Source organism: Megascapheus bottae, chromosome 17, assembly GCF_031878675.1.
Source record: "Megascapheus bottae isolate mThoBot1 chromosome 17, mThoBot2.hap1, whole genome shotgun sequence".
Classification (NCBI taxonomy): Eukaryota; Metazoa; Chordata; class Mammalia; order Rodentia; family Geomyidae; genus Megascapheus; species Megascapheus bottae.
In genome coordinates, this window is record NC_143525.1 from 48,176,769 (window position 1) to 48,198,879 (window position 22,111).

Sequence of the window (22,111 nt, forward strand, 5' to 3'; positions counted from 1 at the left end):
CTACTGTGCTTTTTGGTTTTTTTTTTTCACTCAATAAAATTGTTTTATGTACATGCAATACATAGGAAAATGTATGCTGTCATGTATTCATGTCTACTCATCTGTATATTTGTAATAAAGCATAGCTTAATAATTTCACTCAATTCTTAAGCCTGACATTTTTATTTTCAACAATTGGGGGAGGGTTCTATGTATTAGGCACATGGTAAAAAAAAATCAAGTCACCTGGTGAGATGCCCATTCAAACCTTTGCAGGAGGCATCAAGGGGAAGTAAGGGTAATTTTCATTAGTTTCTTTTTGTCAGTTGTAAAGGTACACCTGTGGAAAGCAGCAGTCCATCCTTTCACCATCATTAACCTTCACAAAGGTTTGTCATCCACTACAGGATCATTTTGCCAGATGCTAGGAAAGCCTGAGGGCTTCTCAGAAGGTTGTTACTAAGACATTTTCCTTGCTATGTGTCTTCTCAATTTGAAGGAAACCCCAGTCTTCAATGCAGTCTTTCCACTTGGAGGTCTGAGAGGGCAGCTGACGTCCCCACCTGCCTCACAGATTTGCTGACCTGGTCTAGATTTGGAAATCTAGATTCTGGAAACCAGGGTGAATTGGAAGTAGGCATGAGTTGACATGTGTGAGTTTTTGTAAAGTACTTCAGGAAGAATTGATAGTGGAGAGTCTAAGAATTCTGAGCAAATGTTCCAAAGTCCATTGTTGTTATGGAGTGACCCTAGGCTTGATGCAGTGAGACCGGCTCTTTTAACTAGTACCTGATAGTGTCTACATGTTCACAAATATCTGTGGGCCAAGATATTTTTATGTAGACAATTATGTGTTTTTGTTTTTTGGTTTTTTTTTTTTTTTTTTTTTTGACCAGTCCTGGAGACTGAGCTCAGGGTCTGAGCACTGTCCTTGGGCTTCCTCAAGGCTAGAGCTCCACATCTGGCTTTTTTCTATGTATGTGGTACCAAGGAGTCAAACCCAGGTCTTCATGCCAAACTCCTGGCCCATACTGTTTCTCTCATGGGTTTTGCAATCATGCTTTGCACTCACCACTAGAGCTGAGTAAGTCAGATCTGGTTAAGGAAGAACCACCGAACCAGGCAGGCTGCTGGTAAGCACAAATGTCCCATCTGCTTCACCCTCATACCCACCCTGACCAAGGCCCGGAGGAAACACGGCCAGCCCTGCAGGTCACTTCCTAAAGAACCAGTGGCTTTAAAAAAAAAGAAAACCTTTAATGGAATTTGTGCTCAAATAATATATTACAACAAAAATATACAGAATGTACACAATACAAAAATATTTAGAAACCAACATTGCAGCTTATGTTCTTCCCGCTTAAATAGTCCTCAGAGGGGCAATTCACAATGGGGTACTGTTCATAAGGCAGAGAATGGGGGCTTAGTGCTCAACAGCCAGTCCTGCGAACAATATGAATGATGTGGAAGGGCTCACACTGTACCAGGCAATCTGCATTATCTACAAACTCAATTGGATGCCTGAGGAAGATTTGGGTTTAGTGAGCAATGATCCCCCCGCCCCCATCAAATCCTTTGGGCAAGAATGGTTTGCATGGAAATCAGGAATCTCATTAGCTGGCAAAAGAGCCTCATTAGGGAGTTTTTCCTAATTATGAGAGGAATGATATATGGCGTTGTTAAAGTGAAATTTCTCCTTTGAAGGCCTGCTTCTCCCCTCCCCACTTTCTGTGGTTTCTCTCCTGTTTACAGACTCTAAGGCTGCTATCTGGGGATTCCCCAGCTTTCAGTCCCTGGCATCCTGTGGATAAAAGGCAGACCTACCTCCACCAGTCTGGACATCTGTACCGCCTTCACATCACATCCTGGCTGGTGGCCACATTTGAGAAAGGAATGGGGCATGTGAAAAGGCCGGGGGCCTGGTGTTGAGGGGCTGCTGGAAATACGGGGATGTTGAAGCAAAGAAGTCTATGGAGGCATCCAGACACCAAAAAGCACTCTTGTGGGTCCTGTGAAGTGACTTTATTGTCCCTACTAGGCCCTGCTGGGAGTGATGGTCTGGAAAGCGTAGAGAGATGGGCAGCTGGCTTGAGATGTGCGCCAAACTTGCTTCCAACATCCCAGGCAAGGGAGGAGCACATAACAAGAGTAGAAGGTAAACACTTACCTAAAGCTGCAGCAGAAAAAAGAACCTGGCTCTTTCCTGAGGGACTTTGCAGTCTCCTAGTTCAAAGCCTTCTCAGTCTGTTCCAGACCACACAAGATGAAAACATGGGTGGTAGTTCCACGCACATCCCAGCAGTCCCTACTACCAGAACAGGAGTCTAGAGGGAAATTCCCTGCAGGGCACTAGCTGTCCCCCTTCAGCCTAGGAAGTAACAGCACTCTGGCTTAGCCAAGGCTGCAGCATAAAGAAGTCCTAGCCTCTCTTGAACTTCATCGAAATCTTGGTCCTAGTTGCAGGCCCTCAGTCTCTTCTCCCAAGCATGTGACTCCTCCATACACATCCCTTGCCTCTTCCAGGCAGAAAATGGCAAGACACAGGTCTCCAGCCTGATGCAGCTCAGCCAAACGTGGACAGGCCTCCGTGTGGTATTGGTTGCAGCACAGCAACCACACTGTGGCGAGTGGGCATGTCCCTGGGTAGAAAGAGCCTTTCCATATCCACATAATCTCCAGGCCAGAAGGCTACAGTATCCCCAGTTCCCAATGCCTGGTTTAGACACCAGATCTCACCACACAAAGGGCTCTGCTGAGAGTAACGCTGGTGGAAAGCAGCTCCTACACTCCGGCCATTGCGGCTGTGTGAACTCTGCCCCTCACCTCCCAGACCAGGCTCAGAGTCACTAAGGAAGTTTTAAGGGAATGATATATTTTATACATTCGCTCTGGGCTTGCTAGTGCTAGTCAGAGCACCACTTCTCTTCCTAGGTGGGCAGAGGCAGCTTCCCTTCCAGACTCCCGCCCTGGCACCTGGGGCTGCTGGGATATGGATGAGGTCATTCCCTGACTTTCCCGCCTGTGACTCGAGAGCAAACATGGATTTTCCTCTAAACACTTGAATCTATGGGCTACTCTTACCTTGGACAATCACCCAACATCCAAAAATTCTCCACAACAGTTTTCTATGTCAGTTAATTTTTTTGGGGGGGGGGCAATCCTGGGGCTTAAACTCAGGGCCTAGAGCACTGCCTTTGGGCTTTCGCAAGGCTAGAGGTCTACCACGTGAACTGTAGCACCACTTCCAGCTTTTTCACGTATGCAGTACCATCAAACCCAGGTCTTCATGCATGGTAGGCAAGCACTCTACCACTAGACTGAACTCCAGGCCCCATCAGTTAATTTTACAGCAGCTTCATATGGCCACATGGCCTTGGTCCTGTCCCAGCCCCTCTGGCATCATCCCATAAAAGCCCCTTCTATGAGGCAGTAGAGGACGTTTTTGGGTAGAAGCAAGATTGGGAAGCATCTGAGAGTTTCTTCCTAGCAGCCTAAGAAGCCCGGGGTGGGGTCTGACATCTCCCTTCATCAAGGACAGTTTTCTTATACTCATCACGCTCAGGGCAGTGTCTGGAAAGGACAAGAGATGGGAAACAAGAGGGCAAGCCATGCCAGAATAAAATCCAAGGCATTCAGCATTTACCTTACACCATGGCCCAACCTCCCAGTCGGTACCTTCTCTCTTATGTAGATGTCACAGTTGCCCCGTCCCCCCGTGCACTTTTGGTTTAGGTGCCAACTTACCTCACATTGTCTTTGTTAACACACAAGTGCGAGCGTGTAAACACACACACACACACACACACACACACACACACACACAAAAACTCTCTACCCAAAGGAGAGGCACCAAGTATAGTCAGGCAGTGAAAGAGGTTTAAAAACAAAACAAAACAAAAACGATTTGAAGTCTACACAGGGAACAGAGCTGGGTACTGATGTGAGATGCCAGCACTTTGGATGGTAAGGAGGGAGAAGCCTAAGGGCTTTCCCCAGAGGGAACTGGGGGAAGTTTACTCCCACTAGACTGGGCCTTTCCACGGGCCATCATGGCCTTCAGTATCCCTCTGCCGTGTCCAGCATAGGCCCTGGAGAGCATGTTCCAGCACTCGCTGACAGGCCCGGGAGGGAACCCTGGTTCCAAGGTCAAAGCTAACATATCCTCCACCAGGCAGGCCTCCTTCTCCTCCCAGACCCCTCCCCACCCCACTGGCCTGCTGTTACCCCTGGGCTGGGAAAGAGCTGCTTGGCTATGGTGACTGTCAGGGCTTCCACGTGTGTGTGAGGGTCTCTGAATGTGGAAGACGAGGGAGGAGAACACGGAACACAGCCCAGGACATGGTTACCCTCACCCTAGCCCAGGCCTTCACACTGGCCTTCTGTCAGAACAGCCTAGGAAAATATTGATAATACCCATAGCTAGCTACTCCACCAACATCTTTTAGGTGAAAGTCTCCAGCATCCACCCAGTACACACGCACATCACCGCAGCTCAGTCTTCAGGCTTCGTTCTCCCTGGCTTCACTGAACAGGTGATGAGACACAGACGCAGGGGCTCCCTTCCAGATGCTGCCTCCCCTGCCCGCCCCAGTCCCCCGGTCCTTCAGGGGGGCGGCGGCAGCTTCAAGTCCAGCAAGGTGTAGGCAAAGATGTTCCAGAAGACAGCGAACAGCACAAAGATGGCATACATGGCCACAAAAATCCACCACAGCGACTGGTCCTGCAGCCTCTGCTCATAGTTCCTCAGGACCACCACGCCCAGAGTGATGCCCACAGCCACGCCACCCAAGTGTGCCACAAAGCTAGGGTGAGGGCACGGGGGATAAGCCGACGGGTGGAAGCGGAGCCACACTGCCCGCCCGAACTCCATACTCACTGCAAGGAGAGGAAGTGTAGAGACATCACAGGAAGGCCTGGGGCAGGGGCTGGGGAGAGTGGGGAGAGGCCAACACACTGAACACCCCCCACCCAAACCCATTCATTTTCAGGAGGCCAAGTGCCACGTATGCAAAAGAGGCCAGCTCTAGAGTGGGCATTAAACCAGCCAGTGGTGACCCATAGAAAACACTTTCTACAGATACAAGGGAGATGAGGGTGCTATAAAATCAATACTGGTATAAGGAGGGAGACGCTTCACTGAGTAGTGCGGAACAAGTCTGCCCCCTGCCTCACTCAACGGTAACATTTGAGTTTATCAGGAGAAAAACCTTCAGAAGGTGTTTTGTTTTGTTTTCCCCCTTTTTCCTGGTTCTTTTTTTTTTTTTTTGGTTGGTTGTGGGGCCTGAACTCAGGGCCTGGGCACTGTCCCTGAGCACTTTTGTTCAAGGCTAGCACTGTACCACCTTGAGCCACAGCACCATTTCCAGTTTTCTGGTGGTTTGTTAAGAGATATGAGTCTGTGAACTTCCCTGCCTGGGCTGGCTTCAGATTTCAGCCTCTGGAGTAGCTAAGATTACAGGTGTGAGCTACCAGAGCCTGGTGAGAAGGGCATTCTTGATAGCTCTGCCCAAAAGGCCTTCTGCACCTCTCTAGTCATGCTCAATCGTGGGGACTCAGTTTCTTCATCTGTCCTTTTTTTGTTTTTGTTTTTTTTTGCCAGTCCTGGGCTTGAACTCAGGACCTGAGCACTATCCTTGGACTTTCTCAAGGCTAGAGCTCTACTACTAGAGCCACAGCAGCTCGTCAGCTCAAGGCTACCACATTACCCCTAGAGCCATAGCCCCACTTCCCATTTTCCAGTGATTAATTGGAGGTAAGAGTCTCACAGTTTTTAGTGCCCTGGCTGGCTTTGAAGCTCGATCCTCCTGAGTAGCTAGGATTACAGGCATGAGCCACTGTGCCCAGCATTTCTGGCTTTTTCTATGTATGTGGTACTGAGGAATCAAAGCCAGGTCTTCATGCATGCTAGGCAAGCACTCTACCACTAGGCCAAACTACCAGCCCCTTCATATGTCCATTGTTATAAAGTCTCAGTCTCAGCATGGCAGGCTGCATTAGTCAAATATGATTCACAATTGCCCAGCACATTGGCAGTGCATACATTGTTTCCATGTATTATCTCAAAGCCTCAGAAACCCTGAGATGCATTGCTTCTGTGGTTGGGAGGGAAGGGTGAAGATGGACAAGGGTCAAAGCTAAAAAGAAACCAACAATCCTAACTCTATACCCTCAACACAACAAATCTGTAGAATTTTTCCCTTATAAAATTCAAGTTTTTTTTTTTTTTTTTTTGCCAGTCCTGGGGCTTGAACTCAGGGCCTGAGCACTGCCCTTGGGCTTTCTCAAGGATAGCCCTCTACCACTTGAGCCACAGCATCAATTCTGGCCTTTTCTGTGTACGTAGTACTGAGGAATTGAACCCGGGTCTTTGTGAATGCTAGGCAAGCACTCTACCACTAGGCCATGCTCCCACTGGCATCAGCTTTTTTGGGTGTTTGTGTGCCAATACAGGGGGGCTTGAACTCAGGGTCTCATGCTCTCAATCTCACTCAGCTTTCCTGCTTGGCTAGAGCTCTACTACTTGAGCCATGCATCTAGAATGTATTTTTGCTAGTTAACTAGGGGTATAGTCTCACATGCTTTTCTGCACAGGCTGGCTTTGAACCATGATCCTCAGATCTCAGCTTCCTGAGCAGCTAAGATTATAGGCATGAATCAACAGCACCCAGAAAAGTTTCCTTTCCCTTTTCCTCCTCCTCTTCCTCCTCTGGGAGGGGAAGGGGGGAGAACTAGGGTTTGAATTCCAAGCCACCTCAAGGCCTTCTCTGCACTTTTAGGGTAGACCAACAAAATAAGGATGAATGTGGATCCTTGAGAGAACAAGTGTTCATTCCCCTTTCCCTAGGGCGCAGTGACAGTAGATATTCTTACCTCCTCTTAACAAAGGAGAAACCAAAACAAAGTTGCTAGATTGCAATCAAGTCCCTTGATGAAAATCACGTATCACTTAATTCAGCAGGTCTTCTCCACTCTAATCTCACCAGAAGGCCAGAATTCCCAGGGACCTTATTTTCCTTGGGGTAGCATGGTTGCTTCTACTGCCCTTCAACTTCAGCAATGGCTGACAGACACAGAGAAAAAGGAGTACTCCAACTCCAGTCCAGTCTTAGTGTGCAGCCTCCCAACCACTGCTCAGCAGGTACAGCTTCAATGAAGGAAGTGTAAAAGATAACGGTTGTGGGGGAGGGGGGAGTTTGGCCTAGTGGTAGAGGGCTTGCCTAGCATGCAAGAAGACCGGGATTCAATTTCCTGGCACCACATACATAGAAAAAAGCTGGAAATGGTGCTATGGCTCAAGTGGTAGAGCTCCTGCCTCGAGAAAGCCAAGAACATTGCTCAGACTCTGAGTTCAAGCCCCAGGACTAGCAAAAAAAAAAAAAAAAAAGACAATGCGTTCCCAACAGCAAACCAGTATTTTAGTCTTTATGATACTTAAGAGTTAGATTTTTATAAATGAGACACATACGTTTCCTTTCTTCCTGGAAAGCACATTAAAAAGCAGAGTTTTAGGTGGGCGGGCACTGGTGGCTCACATCTATATTCCACCTAGGAAGCCGAGATCTGAGAATCAGGGTTCAAAGCCAGCCCTGGCAATAAAAACTGTGATACTCTTAACTCCAATTAATTACCAGAAAACTGAAGTAGGGCTGTGGCTCAACTTATAGAGTGCTAGCTTTGAGCAAAAGAAACTCAGACACCCTTTCAGTGGCTCACGCCTGTAATCCTAACTACTCAGGAGACTGAGATCTGAGCATCAAAGTTCAAAGTCAGCTCCAGCACAAAAGGACTTGAGCCTCTTATCTCCAGTTAACCTCTAGAAAATGGGAAGTGGGGCTTGGCTCAGGGTAGGTGGTAGCCTTGAGCTAAAGGGCTCAGGGACAATGTCCAGGCCCAGGGATAGCGTGGTAGCCTTGAACTGAAGAGCTCAGGGACAGTGCCCAGGCCAAGTTCAAGCCCCAAGATCCACAAAAAAAGAAAGAAAGAAAGAAAGAAAGAAAGAAAGAAAGAAAGAAAGAAAGAAAGAAAGAAAGAAAGAAAGAAAGGGAAAGGAAGAAGGAAAGAAATTCAGGGACAGTGCCCAGGTGTTGAGTTCAAGCCCATAACCAACACAAAAAGTGAAGAAAAAAAAAAAAAAAAACAAGCATGGGCTGAGAGTGTGGCCTAGTGATAGAGTGCTTGCGTAGTATGCACGAAGCCCTGGGTTCAATTCCTTGGTACCATATACATAGAAAAGGCCAGAAGTGGTGCTGTGGCTCAAGTGGCAGAGCACTAGCCTTGAGAAAGTTCAAGCCCAGGATAGACACACACCCAACAAAAGCAGTACGAGCAGACTGACATGGAAGCTCTCTGTTCACTCCTGCCTCCTCCTTTTGTGTGTGTGTGGGTGGGGGAGGGTCATGGGGCTTGAGTTCTACAGCTCAAAGCTACTACTCTACCCTTGAGCCAAGCCCCACTTCCCATTTTCTAAAGGTTAAATGGAGATCAGAGTCTCAGGTCCTTTTGTGCTGGCTTTGAACCTTGATCCTCAGATCTCAGCCTCCTGAGTAGTTAGGATTACAGGCGTGAGCCACCACGCCCAGCATATACTTTATTTTTGAGATAGGATCTTACTAACTTTGCCCAAACTCAACCCTCCTGCCTTGTCTCTCAAGTAGCTTGGACTGGGGGCCAGGAGTTTGGCCTAGCGGTAGAGTGCTTGCCTAGCATGCATGAAGACCCAAGTTTGATTCCTTGACACCACATATACAGAAAAAGCTGGAAATGGTGCTGTGACTCAAGTGGAAGAGCTCTGGCCTTGAGAAAACCCAACGACAGTGCTCAGGCCTTGAGTTCAAGCCCCAGGACTGGCAAAAAAAAAAAAAAAAAAAAAGACACACTCCAAGTAGCTGGGATTGCGGGAGTATACCACTATACTGCTTATTTCTCATTACAACTACGCATGGTCCCAAGCTCCACCTGTCTTTCTGGCCATCGCCCCTCACACACCTTTACCCAACATTCCCTCTTGCACCTCATCTGCCTACTAAACACCTGACTTTCATTAATATTTAAGCCATCTCTGTAGGTAGAACCCCTCCAGCCATCCTCCCCTTCATAACTTGTTTGTGGGATTTATGGATGGTAAGAGTTTGTATACCTGCTAAAATTATTTCATTTTAGTTTTTGCCCTTACCAGGATTTGACCTAAGGGACTCACTCTTGCTTGACTGGCACCCTACCACTTGTGCTACATCTCCAGGCTGGCATTTTGCTGAAATCTCCAGAGCTTTTCTGCTCAGCTAGCTTCAAACTGTGATTCTCCAGACCTCAGTCTCCTGAGTTGTTAGGATTATAGGGGTGAGCTATAAACACCTGGCAAAATGGCAAGTGTTAATGTGTGCATGCAGCTATACACACATGCACACAAAATAAGCACCTATTCCGAAGAGACTACTGACTGCCGACAGAGAATCCCAAATGATCCCCTCTCTGACCCACAAAGTCATGAAGCATTCTCCTTTCTACAGTGAGTGCACAGTTTATGGCCATTACAAGATTTAAAAGGCTTAGCAGCAGTTTGGAGGGACAGCTTTCCTCACAGCATCCTTCCTAGTTGCCCATCACTACCACCCCTCACTGCCTTGGCCTGATGACCATAAGCCCCCAAGAGCCAAGAATCTCTGGATCCCTAGCACCTGGAGCCAGGCTTTCTCCCAGCCTGCAGCCTTAGTACTTACTACAGATCAAGGCCACAGCCATGCGAAGCAGCTTGAACTGGCACTTCATGCCCGACCAGTTCTAGAGAAAAAAAAAAAAAGAGAGAAGACTGTTAGTTCCAGATCAGGCTACCTCGCTGCAGATGTGTCCTGCTGGCCAATGGGAAGGAATCACCTCCATGAGGTCCTGAATGAAGAGCTGGGGCCTAGTAAGCGGGAAATGAATCAAAGCATGACTGAGAGCTGAGGCCACATTAACTTCAGCCCAGTCATGAAAAGCCCTTGAGCTACACTCACAGCCCAGACAGTCAAGATCTAGGGAGATGAGAGAATGTCTGTTTTCTTCCCTGAACAGACAATACCTGAAAGCTGCATTATCAGCTGTGTCCTCCAGGTGACAAGGCAAACAGAACAGCACACTAAGCAAAGTAAAGCAAAGCCATTAGGGTGAATTACAACAAAAAACTCAAAATCCAGCTGCTCCACAGTGCCTCACACTGGTAATCCAGGCTACTTAGGAGCCTGAGATCTAATAGGAAACTCTGAACTTCCAAAACAGATGAATGAGAGTACAATTACTCACATACTGGGTGTCTGTAATTCTAACTATTCAGGAAGACCATGGTTCAAGGCCAGCCTAGGTAGGAAAATCGATGAGACTCTTATCTCCAATTAAACATCAAAAGCCAAAAGTGAAGGGTTAGCTCTGTAATAATCTGGCAGGCTTAGCTGCCAAATTGTTTTGTTTTTTGTAAAAATGCTTAACCTGGGCCAGAATTTAGCCTAATGGTAGAGTGCTTGCCTAGTATGCACGAAGACCCAGAATCTTGACTCCTTGGTACCACATACATAGAAAAAGGCTGGAATTGGTGCATGGCCTAAGTGCTAGAGCTCTAGTGTTGAGAAAGCCCAGGGACAATGGCTCAAGCCCTGGCAAAATCAGTCATATAAGGAAGGGTTTAATAGCAAGTACTGTCTAGACCACGAGCAGAGATAATGGGTCCACTCTATAGACTATCTTTTAAAAAATGTCTGTAATCCAAAATCAGGAGTAAGTGATGGGATGTGCTGGTAACAGCACCACTTGGGAGGCAGGGGCACAAGGGTCATGAGTTTGAGGCTAGCCTGGGCTCTTTCCAGGCAGCCTAGCCATGAGAACCTGTCTCAAAAAAAATTATTCTTTGGACTCTATAAGACAAAGCCAAGGAGCTCCCATTTTATCAAAGCTCCCTAGCCAGCTTCAAGAGTTTACAAACGAGCCTGGCCCTTTGCCAGAAGCACGAAAGTGTACGAGGCAGATCAGCTCAGCACCCCCTGCCACACACCTCAGGGAAGAAGAAACAGGCTCCAGGAGAACTAGTTCAAGGCCACCACGCAGGGCCTGACTGTCATCGCCCTTCAGAGACGGGTGCTGCCTACCAAGCTGCGCCCTGAGCTGACAATACAGTAGCCAACAGTCTCCCAGCAGATGAGGGGTTAAACTAGGAAGTCATTTCTTCGTACCAGCTGCCTTATTTCCCTTGAACCATTATTCCCTCCAATAAAATGAAAGCAGTGAACCACCAAGAGAGAAGAAGAAGAAAAAAATCTCACACAGCCAACACTGCTGCTGCTGCTATAAATGTGGAAGCCTGCGGGCCCCAGGGCAATGCAGACCTTTTGCATGTCCTTTAATTTTACTCTTTCCCAGAGTGAAGGGTGAGACAGTAACTCAGCCACAGCAAACAAGCTGCTAACTAGTCACTTGGCATCCTCAACAGTACAGTGTTTGCCAAGCATATGTGTAAGGATATTAGAGAGAGGGAGATAGAGAGGTAGAGAGGACGGTAGAGAGGTAGAGAGGGAGGAGGGAGGGAAGGAAGGAGGGAAGGAGAGAGGGAAGGAGGGAGGGAAGGAGAGAGGTACAGAGAGAAACACAGACAGACAGACGGACAGAAAGAGAAAAATAGAAGGAGAGGAAGGAGATAAGAGACAGACATAGACAGATAAGAGGGATTTTTTTTCATTTTAATATATCATGAAATATCCCTGGTAGAAATCATTTCTTACCAAGAAACTCAAGAAATACAACACGGGAAATATAAAAGCATTTACGTAGGTAAATCAGGAAATGATTATCCTACAAAAAGATTTTCATCTAATTACATAAACAACCTTGTAAGAGATCTTCAGTGTGTTTTAAAACAACTATCTTTTCTTGTGCTTTGACAATATGGTGCAATTTGCAAAAACTCAGATCTCAAATATTTTAGGAACCATCTAACACATGAAGCAAAATATAAGTAAATATTCTGCATTTTAAAATGGAACTCTGGTCTACAGACTCCAGTGCAGTAGAAGGCAATTAATAAATTATTCAATTAAGTGGATCTTTATATTTCCAGTGTTTAAAATAAGAAATCTTGATTGCAGGTCTTTTTTGCAACCCAGATATCTGGTCAACCTTAATTCTTTGATGTAAACTGTACATTTTTGAAACTTTATTTATTTATTTTTGCCAGTCCTGGGCTTGAGCTCAGGGCTTGAGCACTGTCCTTGGGTTTTCTCAAGCACTCTACCGTTAGGCCAAACTCCCTGCCTGGAACTTTTTTATTTTTTAAATAAGATGTTTTTGCTGGGTGCTGGTAGCTCACACTGTGATCCTAGCTACTCAGGAAGCTGAGATCTGAGAATCAGAATTCAAAGCCAGCCAAGGCAGGAAAAAGATATAACTTCCTCTCCTCCCTCCACCTCCTCACAATAGTATTATAGAACTTTTGCACTCAAAACTTTGTGCTTGCAAGTTCTCAACAACCTGAGTAATGCTTTCCTTCCTTCTGCTTTTCATTTATTTTTCAGATAGTACATCAAGTTATTTTCGTCAGGGTTGGCCCTGAACCATGATCTTCCTACTCTGCCTCTAGAGTATCTGAGGATTATAGATATGTACCACTGTGCTAACAATCTATTTTTCTTTTTAGGCTGTACTGGGGCCACATTCCCAAGTCTTTTTGATTTAGTTATTTTTCAAGTAAGATGCCATGTTTATACACAGGCTGGACAGCCAACCTCCTGTCTGGCTGGATGACAGGTTTTGTCCATCACATTTAACTTTTTTTTTTTTTTTTTGCCAGTCCTGGGGCTTGAACTCAGGGCTTTCTCAAAGCTAGAGCTCTGGGACTGGGAGTTTGGCCTAGTGGTAGAGTGCTGGCCTAGCATGCACGAAGACCCGGGTTCGATTCCTCAGTACCACATACATAGAAAAAAGCTGAAAGTGGTGTTGAGGCTCAAGTGGTAGAGCTCTACCCTTGAGAAAGTCCAAGGACAGTGCTCAGGCCCTGAGCTCAAGCCCAGGACTGGCAAAAAAACAAAAAAAAGCATAAATCAAAGCTAGAGCTCTATTTTCAGTACTAGTTTTAGCTTTTTCTATGTATGCTCTATGTATGTGGTACGGAGGAATCAAACCCAAGTCTTTATGCATGATAGGCAAGCACTCTACCACTGGGCCAAACTCCAGGCCCACATCTTTTTTTTTTTTGTCCAGTCCTGGGCTTGGGCTCAGGGCCTGAGCACTGTCCTTGGACTTTCTCAAGGCTAGCACTCTACCATTTGAGCCTCAGCACCACTTCCTGCTTTTTGCTATGTATATGGTACCGAGGAATCGAACCCAGGTCTTCGTGCATGCTAGGTAAGCACTCTACCACTAGGCCAAATTCCCCGCCCCAGGCCTACATCTTTTATTATCTTTTATTGGTATTAGATGGAAACTTAGATACTTTTTTTTTGCCAGTCCTGGGCTTTGAACTCAGGGCCTAGGCACTCCTTAGGTTTTCTCAAGGCTAGTACTCTACCAATTGAGCCACAGTGTCACCTCCATTTTTTCCTGTGTATTGGTATCAAGGAATTGAACCCAGGGCTTCCTGCATGATAGGCAAGCACTCTACCACTAGGCTACGCTCCTGGCCCTGGCTGTTCTTTGAGACAAGCTCTTGACAAGTTCAAGTCAAGTATTAAACTTTCAATTCTCCTGCTCAGCCTCCCGAGTACTAGAATTACAGTTGTGTACTACCAGGCTCACAGACATATTCTCATTTAGGGGAGCATACGGTTCTGAAAACACAAATACTAATCAGGTTTTTAAAAATCATATATTTGAAGCCAAAAGAACGTATTTTTTTTCAATATAGGTATCAGGCAGCATTTATAGCTAAAATAATTCTACATAAAAATGCATAAGCACACATATATGTATGTGCATACCAAGGGGGTCTCACAGCTGTGTAGTGAAAGGGGAAGAATTTCAAGTCCACTATCCCATATCTTAGCAACTGCCCTATAAAGACAGATTACAGATGAGAACAACTGGGCCCCACAATTGTGTGTAACTCACTCCACTATTTTTTTTTTTTTTTTTTGCCAGTCCTGGGCTTGAGCTCAGGGCCTGAGCACTGTCCTTGGACTTTCTCAAGGATAGAGCTCTACCACTTGAGCCTCAGCACCATTTCTGGCTTTTTTCTATGTATGTGGTACCGAGGAATCGAACCCAGGTCTTCATGCATGCTAGGCAAGCACTTTAACCACTAGGCCAAACTCCCGGCCCCATATCTTTTTTTTTTTTTTTTTTTTTTTTTTTGCCAGTCCTGGGCTTGAGCTCAGGGTCTGAGCACTGTCCTTGGACTTTCTCAAGGATAGAGCTCTACCACTTGAGCCTCAGCACCACTTCCAGCTTTTTTTTTTCTATATGTGGTACCGAGGAATCGAACCTGGGTCTTCATGCATGCTAGGCAAGCATTTTAACCACTAGGCCAAACTCCTAGCCCCCCTCACTCCACTATTAACATGGTGGCTGGGTTTGCAAATCCAGTTCCTCTGAATATCTAATTCATAATTTTTCTGCTTTCTACTCTGCTAAGCTACTGTACCATGTACAAAAATAACACCCTCTAAATCTTCATTCTGGAATTAAAGACACTTGTATGTTAAGGCTGATCCACATGAAATTGCTGATATTCAACTGCTTCTGGGAGCTGGGCGCAGTGTTTCATGTCTATAATCCTAGCTACTCGGAAGGCTGAGATCCGACCACTGGGGTTCGAGGCCAGGCTGAACAGAAAAACTATGTGAAACTCATCTCCAATGAACCACCTTTAAAAAAAAAGTCTTAAGTGGAGCTGTGGCTTGACTGAAAAAGCTCAAGGGCACTGCCCTGACCCTGAATTCAAGACTGGGTATCTGGGCACACTCTGGAAGTGTCAACTTCATAGGGTCCATCTAATACATCTCCTAATTGCCAGGCACTGGGATAATTTGGATAAAGTTGGCCCCTTGACAAAGGAACACTGAATTTCCTCCTGAGAAAATGAGGTTTCTTTAGCATCAGAAAGCACCACACACAGTTAAGGCTATGGCACAGGTTATATATACTTAGAGGATTCCCTAGCTCACAGCTGGCAGGGAAAGCCATTTGCTTCTGGGAAAGCACTGAGACCGGGAAAGGTCTCAGAAGGACTGCTCGTTGCCACCACCACAGGTCACGGGCTATTTGCCAGACCAAAGCATGAACTGGAACAAAACTGCTTCCACCCCACCCCACACCTGTCTGTCTTGCTCCTCAGCTTTAAATGGGCTGCCTGCCCAATGAGACTTCTGGGGCATCAATGCTATTTCCCATGTGACTGGAAAGGTGGACTAGGACATCTTTCTGAACTTCTGTTTCTGCTTTCCAGTGTTCTTGAGCGGTGGCACATATTCTCCCACCCCCACTGGCATCCACATCTTGGAGGAGTGGAAGGGAGGAGGTCAGTACTTCCTTTCCTACAGAGAGGAATTGGGGCAGGGGGAGGAGGATGGAGGAGGAGGAATTCAAAGGAAAAGCTGTGTCTGGGGAAAGATGTGGCACTGATACAGAATGACCCATTTAAAAGGGGCCATACGAGGTAGCTCGGGCTTACGGGTTTTCGGCAGACTGAACTTGTGTGTGTGTGTAAATTACACATGGATGAACACACATTCCACCCTCACATTCACACGTGCAAAACTGTACCCTCAGTCGCTAAGCACTCGCTGGAAGTTGTCAGAATTCAAGCCAGGAACAAGTGTAATTACTCAGTGTCTGTCGTCTTCGTTTACAAAGGGAACATTGGGGAAAAGAAAAGGGGTGTGCTGGGTGCTGGTGGCTCACCCCTGTAATCCTAGCTACTCAGGAGGCTGAGGTCTGAGGATCACAGCCAGGCAGAACACAAAAAGCCCATGAGACTCTTACCTCCAACTAACCACTAGAAAGCCAGAAGTAGTACTGTGGTTCAAGTGGTAGAGTGCTAGCCTTGAGCTGAAGAGCTCAGGGACAATTCCCAGGCAGAGAGTTCAAACTCCATGCCCAACAAAACAAAAAGAAAAGGGATGGTGTTGGGGAGGTGTGTGTGTGTATGGCCAGTGAGATCTGGACTGTTCAAGAAAATACCAGTACTCAGGAGGCTACAGCAAGAGGACTGCAAGTTCCAGTCCAGTCAGGACTATATATAGAGCCTCTGTCTCCAAACACTGCTGTAACCAGTGATACAATTACCACGTGGTGGAGAAATGATGGAGGAGAGGGGGTGGGGGAGTAGGAGCATTCTTTCTTTCCTTTCTTCCTTATTCCCCTTCTCTCTCCCTCCTTCCCTCTCCCTTCCACCACTCCACCCCACCTCATTGAGCACAAGGGCAGACTCAGGCAGGTACAGTGGAAGAAGTGGGTCAGGCCTGTAGGATCCTAGGCCAGGAGGAATAGGAGGTAGGGTAGCCGCACCCCATTGGACTCAGACTTCCTCCAAGCCAGGGGCTTCATGCTTCATCATCCCCTAGCAGACTCATCCTGGGTTTTTGTTGTTTGTTTTTTGTTTTGCTTTGAAAGGTTCTACCCTGGCATCTGTGTGAGTTCTGGGAAATTAACCTTTAAGTGGTTATGTTCATTTTCTCTTATTGCGTATCATTCCTTTACAGATTTAGATACTGAGGTGCAAAACAGTCTGTAGCTTGCCGGCGGTCACCGTTAGGAAGCAGGCTCCAGAGATCAGGCCCCATCGTACCTCGCCACTGGGAGGGCCTGGACTCACCTGTGGACGAAGGTGACTTTGAATAGTCACTTAACTCCTCAAAGCCTCTTTTTTCTACTTGAGAATTTGAGAGTGATAATCTCTAAAGTTTTCTTCCTTGTAACCAAGGAAATAAGGAATTTCAGTGGTCCTGAAAAACAGTGGCCAATTATTTATTTATTTAGCCAGTTCAGGGACTGAACTCAGGGCCTGCGCACTGTCCTTGGGCTTTCCTCAAGGGCAGTGCTCTACCACTTGAGCCACAGCACCACTTCTGGCTTTTTTATGTATGTGGTACCAAGGAATCGAACCCAGGTCTTCATGCATTCTAGGCAAGTACTCTACCACGAGGCCAAACTCCTGGCCCCATTCTTTTCTTTTCTTTTTCTTTAATCAGTACTAGTATTTGAACTCAGGGCCTCATGATTACTCAGTTTATGTGTGCTCAGCTTCTAGTGACTAAATGTTGAACAGGCTTCAAAATCATCAAGTAGGAAACAGGTAGAAGCAAGAGACAGATATATGGCACGATTAAGAGAAAATACAGACAGATACAGGACAGTACCAGTTAAAACAGGCCTGCAGCGGGGGAAGGAGTGTATGTAAACTTTGTCAGCAAGCAGGCCTGCCTAGGCTGGGCCCGCTCTAGTAGTGTAACTGTCAGGTTGAGCGAAGACAGAAGAGAGAAGATGAGCCTCGTGGAATAGGAGTGACTCACCATGACAATGTTGGCCAGATGGGCAGAGACGAGAGCATACACCCCTCCAGAAGAGCCCACGACAGGGGCCGTCATGTCAGCCACAGACACGGCCAGAGACCCTAGTACACAAGGATGGAGAATGGTTAAGAACGTGAGTCTCAGCTGTAACTGGTTAGGAAAACTCCACAGCAAACGCCTCTATTCTTCCTCCTCTGATACCAATACTGACTCAGAGCCTCCAGCATATTTCCCAAAGAATTAGTTCATGGTAAAGAAAGCAGCATTTGGCTGGAAGTTTGGCTTAGTGGTAAAGTGCTTGCCTAGCATGCATGAAGACCCAGGTTCAATTCCTTGATACCACATACATAGAAAAAGCTGGAAGTGGTGCTGAGGCTCAAGTGGTAGAGCCAAGGGCAGTGCTCAGGCCCTGAGTCCAAGCCCCAACTGGCAAAAAAAAAAAAAAAAAAAAAAAAAAAAAAAAAAAAAAAGCAGCATTTGATTGAACCTTCACACTTTACACATGGAAACACAAGTTTCAAAGAAGGAGGAAAAGGGAGCCCTAAGTGGGTGGCACATCTATAATCCTAGCACTCAAGAAGAAAAGGCAGGGGGATCATGAGTTCGAGGTCAGCATGGGCTACAAAGAAAAAGAAGACAAAAAAAGAAAGAAGAAGCAGCAGAAGAAGAAATAATAACGTGTGATATACTCAAAAGTGGGGCCTGAATTATATCTATTTATTTATTTATTTATTTATTTTTTGCCAGTCCTGGGCTTGAGCTCAGGGCCTGAGCACTGTCCTTGGACTTTCTCAAGGCTAGAGCTCTACCACTTGAGCCTCAGCACCACTTCCGGCTTTTTTTTTTGTATGTATGTGGTACCGAGGAATCGAACCCAGGTCTTTGTGCATGCTAGGCAAGCACTTTAACCACTAGGCCAAACTCCCGGCTTATTTATTTATTTTTGCCTTGAACTCAGGGCTTGAACACTGTCCTTGGACTTTCTCAAGGCTAGAGTTCTACCACTTGAGCTTCAACACCATTTCCAGCTTTTTTCTATGTATGTGGTACTGAGGAATTGAACCTGGGGTCTTTATGCATGCTAGGCAAGTACTCTACCACTAGGCCAAACTCCCAGCCCTATGGGGCCTGAATTATAACCCAAATCACTTGCCTCTCATCCCAAACTTCTACCAGACATTGTGCTGGTGCAGGGTTCTGAAGAAGAAACAAAAAAATCAAGTGGCAGTGGTTACCCAGAAAGAGCTGGCAGCATACAGGTAGTATGGAAGACAGTAGAAGACACTGGGCAAGCATTTACATCCATTCCTCCTCTTTCTACCCTCAAGGCATAGAAAAGAGAAAGCTCTGAGCCAAGTCTTCTGGAAGTAGGTCTTGAGTTCTACTCTGATACAAAATCCATGTTCTAGCCAGGCATTAGTGGCTCAGGCCTGTAATTATAGCTACTCAGAAGGCTGAGATCTGAGAATTATGGTTTAAAGCCAGCCCAGGCACCAAAGTCTATGAGACTCTTATCTCCAATTAACCACCAGAAAACTGGAAGTGGCGCTGTGGCTCAGAGTGGCAGAACGCTAGCCTTGAGCTGAAGAGGTCAGTGATAGCACCCAGGCCCAGAGTTCAAGCCCCACAACCAACCAAAACAAAACAAAGAAAAGGTCTTTTTTTGTTTTGAGTGCTGAGGATAGAACCCAGGGCCTCACAAGAGCTACATTCCCAATCCAAAATGTTGTTGCAGATCAGATTCCTTCCTATACTAGCAATTCTACCACTATCCGTTACTCAGCTGCATCTAAAAAGCAGCATTATTCCCAATCTCCCTTTGGATGAGAACGCACCGCAGACCAACAGGATCCCAAGTGGGGACTTTTCTGGAGGAAAAATGTCCTTGAAAAGTCCTTAGGAAGACAGAGATGATGTCATGCTCTCTGGGGGAAAGGGAGGTCTATGGTTTTTGGTCTAGGAGATGACAAACTTTTGCTCTGGAAGGAAAGCTGGGCAGAGAGGAGATGGGAAATTTATTGTTCTGGTCTCATGTAAGTGTGATCAATTCTTTGGCTTCCAGGGCAAGACACAGGAGACTAAAAATAACTGGAGGTAGAGCCCAGGGCAACAGAGGGTGAACAGTGGCTGGCCTGGGTAAGTGAGCAGAAACCACCACTGGAAAATGCCTGCAGGCTCCAGAGCCAATTAGCTCTTGGAAACAGGAGGGCCAGGCAGAGATTTGATTTCTGCGGGCTCAGGGGTGAGGGATCCACACCTTAGGAAGATGGTCAGGGCCTCTGACCGTCTAGATCTGGACATGCAGATTTCCCCTGTAAAATATCTGCATGCCATTACGCAGCTGCCTCTCCGTAACCTCTCACGAGCACTTGGAAGGAAGAGCTCCCCACTACCAATTCTCAGCGTCAGTCTCTCACAGAAGAAAACCCCAAACGGTCATGAACTGGGAACTCCCAAAGTTCTTCTGCCCTCCCAGGGCAACTATAAATCTTCCTCCACCCCTTTCACGCCTTCATCTAGGCTTTAATTAGGTACTGATCTATTGTCAGATAACTTTCTTTTCTTCCCTCTTTCTTTCCTTCTTTCTTTCTTTCTTTCTTTCTTTCTTTCTTTCTTTCTTTCTTTCTTTCTTTCTTTCTTTCTTTCATGACCTAGCCACAAGGTCACCCATATATAAGAGAAAGAAAAAGAAAAAAAAAAAAAACTCCCAGGGTGGCACATACATTGGCGGGGATCTGCATGACAAAGGATTGCCATGCTCTCCTGGCGGGCTGTCTGAGAAGGCTGCATTGCAGGGCTGTGCAGGGCCGGCTGCCCAAGCCGCTTGCTCCTCATTAATTACCGTCTGGACAGAAGAAGGGCCAGCCTCCCTGGCAAAGCAGCTCCCACTTCCCGTTCCAGCATCACCCACCAGGGCAAGCTACAGGAGCCTGCAGGCAGGGAAGGCCCTGGCAGGGTCGCTTTGCATAAACACTAACCTTTCCTTAACCCTATTCATCATTTAGGGTCTTGATTCCTAGGGCAGGGGCCAGCTTTGGTCCAATAGGCATACAGAATGGGCTATGTGTGTGGCTGGATAGGTGTATGACCTTGGGGACCGTCCCCTGAATTTTTCTGGCTTCAAGTTTTAACATATACAAAATTAAGTCTCAAGTTTTCCAGTAAAACCTCCCTTTCAATGGAAACTTTTTTTTTTGCCAGTCCCAGGCTTGAGCTCACGGCCTAAGCATTGTCCTTGGACTTTCTCCACTTGAGCCTCAAAACCACTTCCGGCTTTTTTCTATGTAAGTAGGACTGAGGAATGGAACCCAGGTCTTCGTGCATGCTAGGCAAGCACTCTACCACTAGGCCAAACTCCTGCCCCTCAACGGGAAGTTTACCAGAGCTCTCTATCTACAGAGCAGAGCATGGCCTGGCTCTTCTTGAATTGGGGTGTGGAGGAGGAGTAAATTCTGCCACCCACTAGAGAAGACCTCCAATGTTTCTTCTAGAGGAATTCAATGATCCCATGCTTGGTCTGCCATTCAGGGGCCAAAGTTCAGATCGTGGTTCTAGAACCCTGAAGGTAGCGATCTGGACCACAAGCCAGATGTTCCTGTTTCCTGCACATGAGCTGAGAGATGAAAAGTCTGGATGGGTCAAACAGGAACAAGGGGATACGTACATACAACTAGATAACCGGACTGCGGGCCAGGCAAGATCGCCTAGGAATCTCAGGGACTGACAGTTCCTTAAGATTGGTATGACTTCCACAGAGGCTGTGGGAACAGCGGACTGGGAGAGAATGGTAAACTGTACCTCTGTGTCGTGGGGGAACAAGAGACTGCTTCTAATCAGGGCCACCAAGTTTCCAAAACATGCCCTGGGTTCATGCCGGCGCTCATGAATTAGGGGCCTTGCCACGAAGCACAGCTTTTGGGAGTTTTAAACTTGGAAAGTCTTAAGGTATAAGGCAGGTAGTTCTTAGCAAAAAATCCAAGTAAAAATGGGCAGAACTACTACATTTAAGCAATGTAACCTTATTTATTCATGTGTTCTTTCATGCACTCTACAAATATTTATTAACTAAGAGGTTCCAGGCTCTGGGAGAATGCGCACATGGCTTGTAATCTATATAATCTATAAAACATTTTTTTACAAAAGGGTTGGAGGCTTGGCTTCACCATGAGCCGCACCAGCAAATGAGCCAAGGCACCAGATACTGAGTTACTGAGTTGGCATGCTGGTCTCACACATAAAAAAAAAAAAAAGAAAAGATTAGTGATACATTTAAGCTACTAGTTTTATGATATACACAAGAGAGCTCATGCTGTAACCCCTTCACAAAATGAGTACCAGGAAGCTAACACATATCTTGGGTGGAGGTACAGGAACTAAGTGGAGGAGACCAAGCTAATGGAGAGAGGGAATAGAGGGTTTCTACAGTCCTAATGCTGAACGTATAAACATGAAAATGGAACTAGGAAGCTTGAGGAGAAGATAAAGATGGGAAAGAATGATGGAAGGAGTGACTGGTCAGGATGTAAAATACACATCAATGGATGTTTACTCGAAACCTCTTTATACAACTCTTTGAAGATAAAGTAAGAAGAAAAGATAATGGCTTGTGAAGTAGTTACATGCTTCATGACTTACACTGTTAGTTGTCATGCATGAGCTGCCTACTG

General features: G+C 46.3%; 1 protein-coding gene across 1 annotated transcript in view; it reads right to left on the reverse strand.

Moving 5' to 3' along the window:
* Positions 1-2,600: 2,600 nt before the first annotated feature.
* Rhbdl3 (rhomboid like 3) overlaps positions 2,601-22,111 on the reverse strand; it is a 47,661-nt gene continuing 28,150 nt past the window's right edge. Inside the window, exons 7-9 of the mRNA XM_090351268.1 lie at positions 17,445-17,545; positions 9,696-9,756; positions 2,601-4,854 (exon numbers count right to left, since the gene is read on the reverse strand). Of these exons, the coding sequence (XP_090207394.1) occupies positions 4,583-4,854; positions 9,696-9,756; positions 17,445-17,545 (434 nt within the window). The 3' untranslated portion in view covers positions 2,601-4,582. The remainder of the gene's footprint in view (positions 4,855-9,695; positions 9,757-17,444; positions 17,546-22,111) is intronic.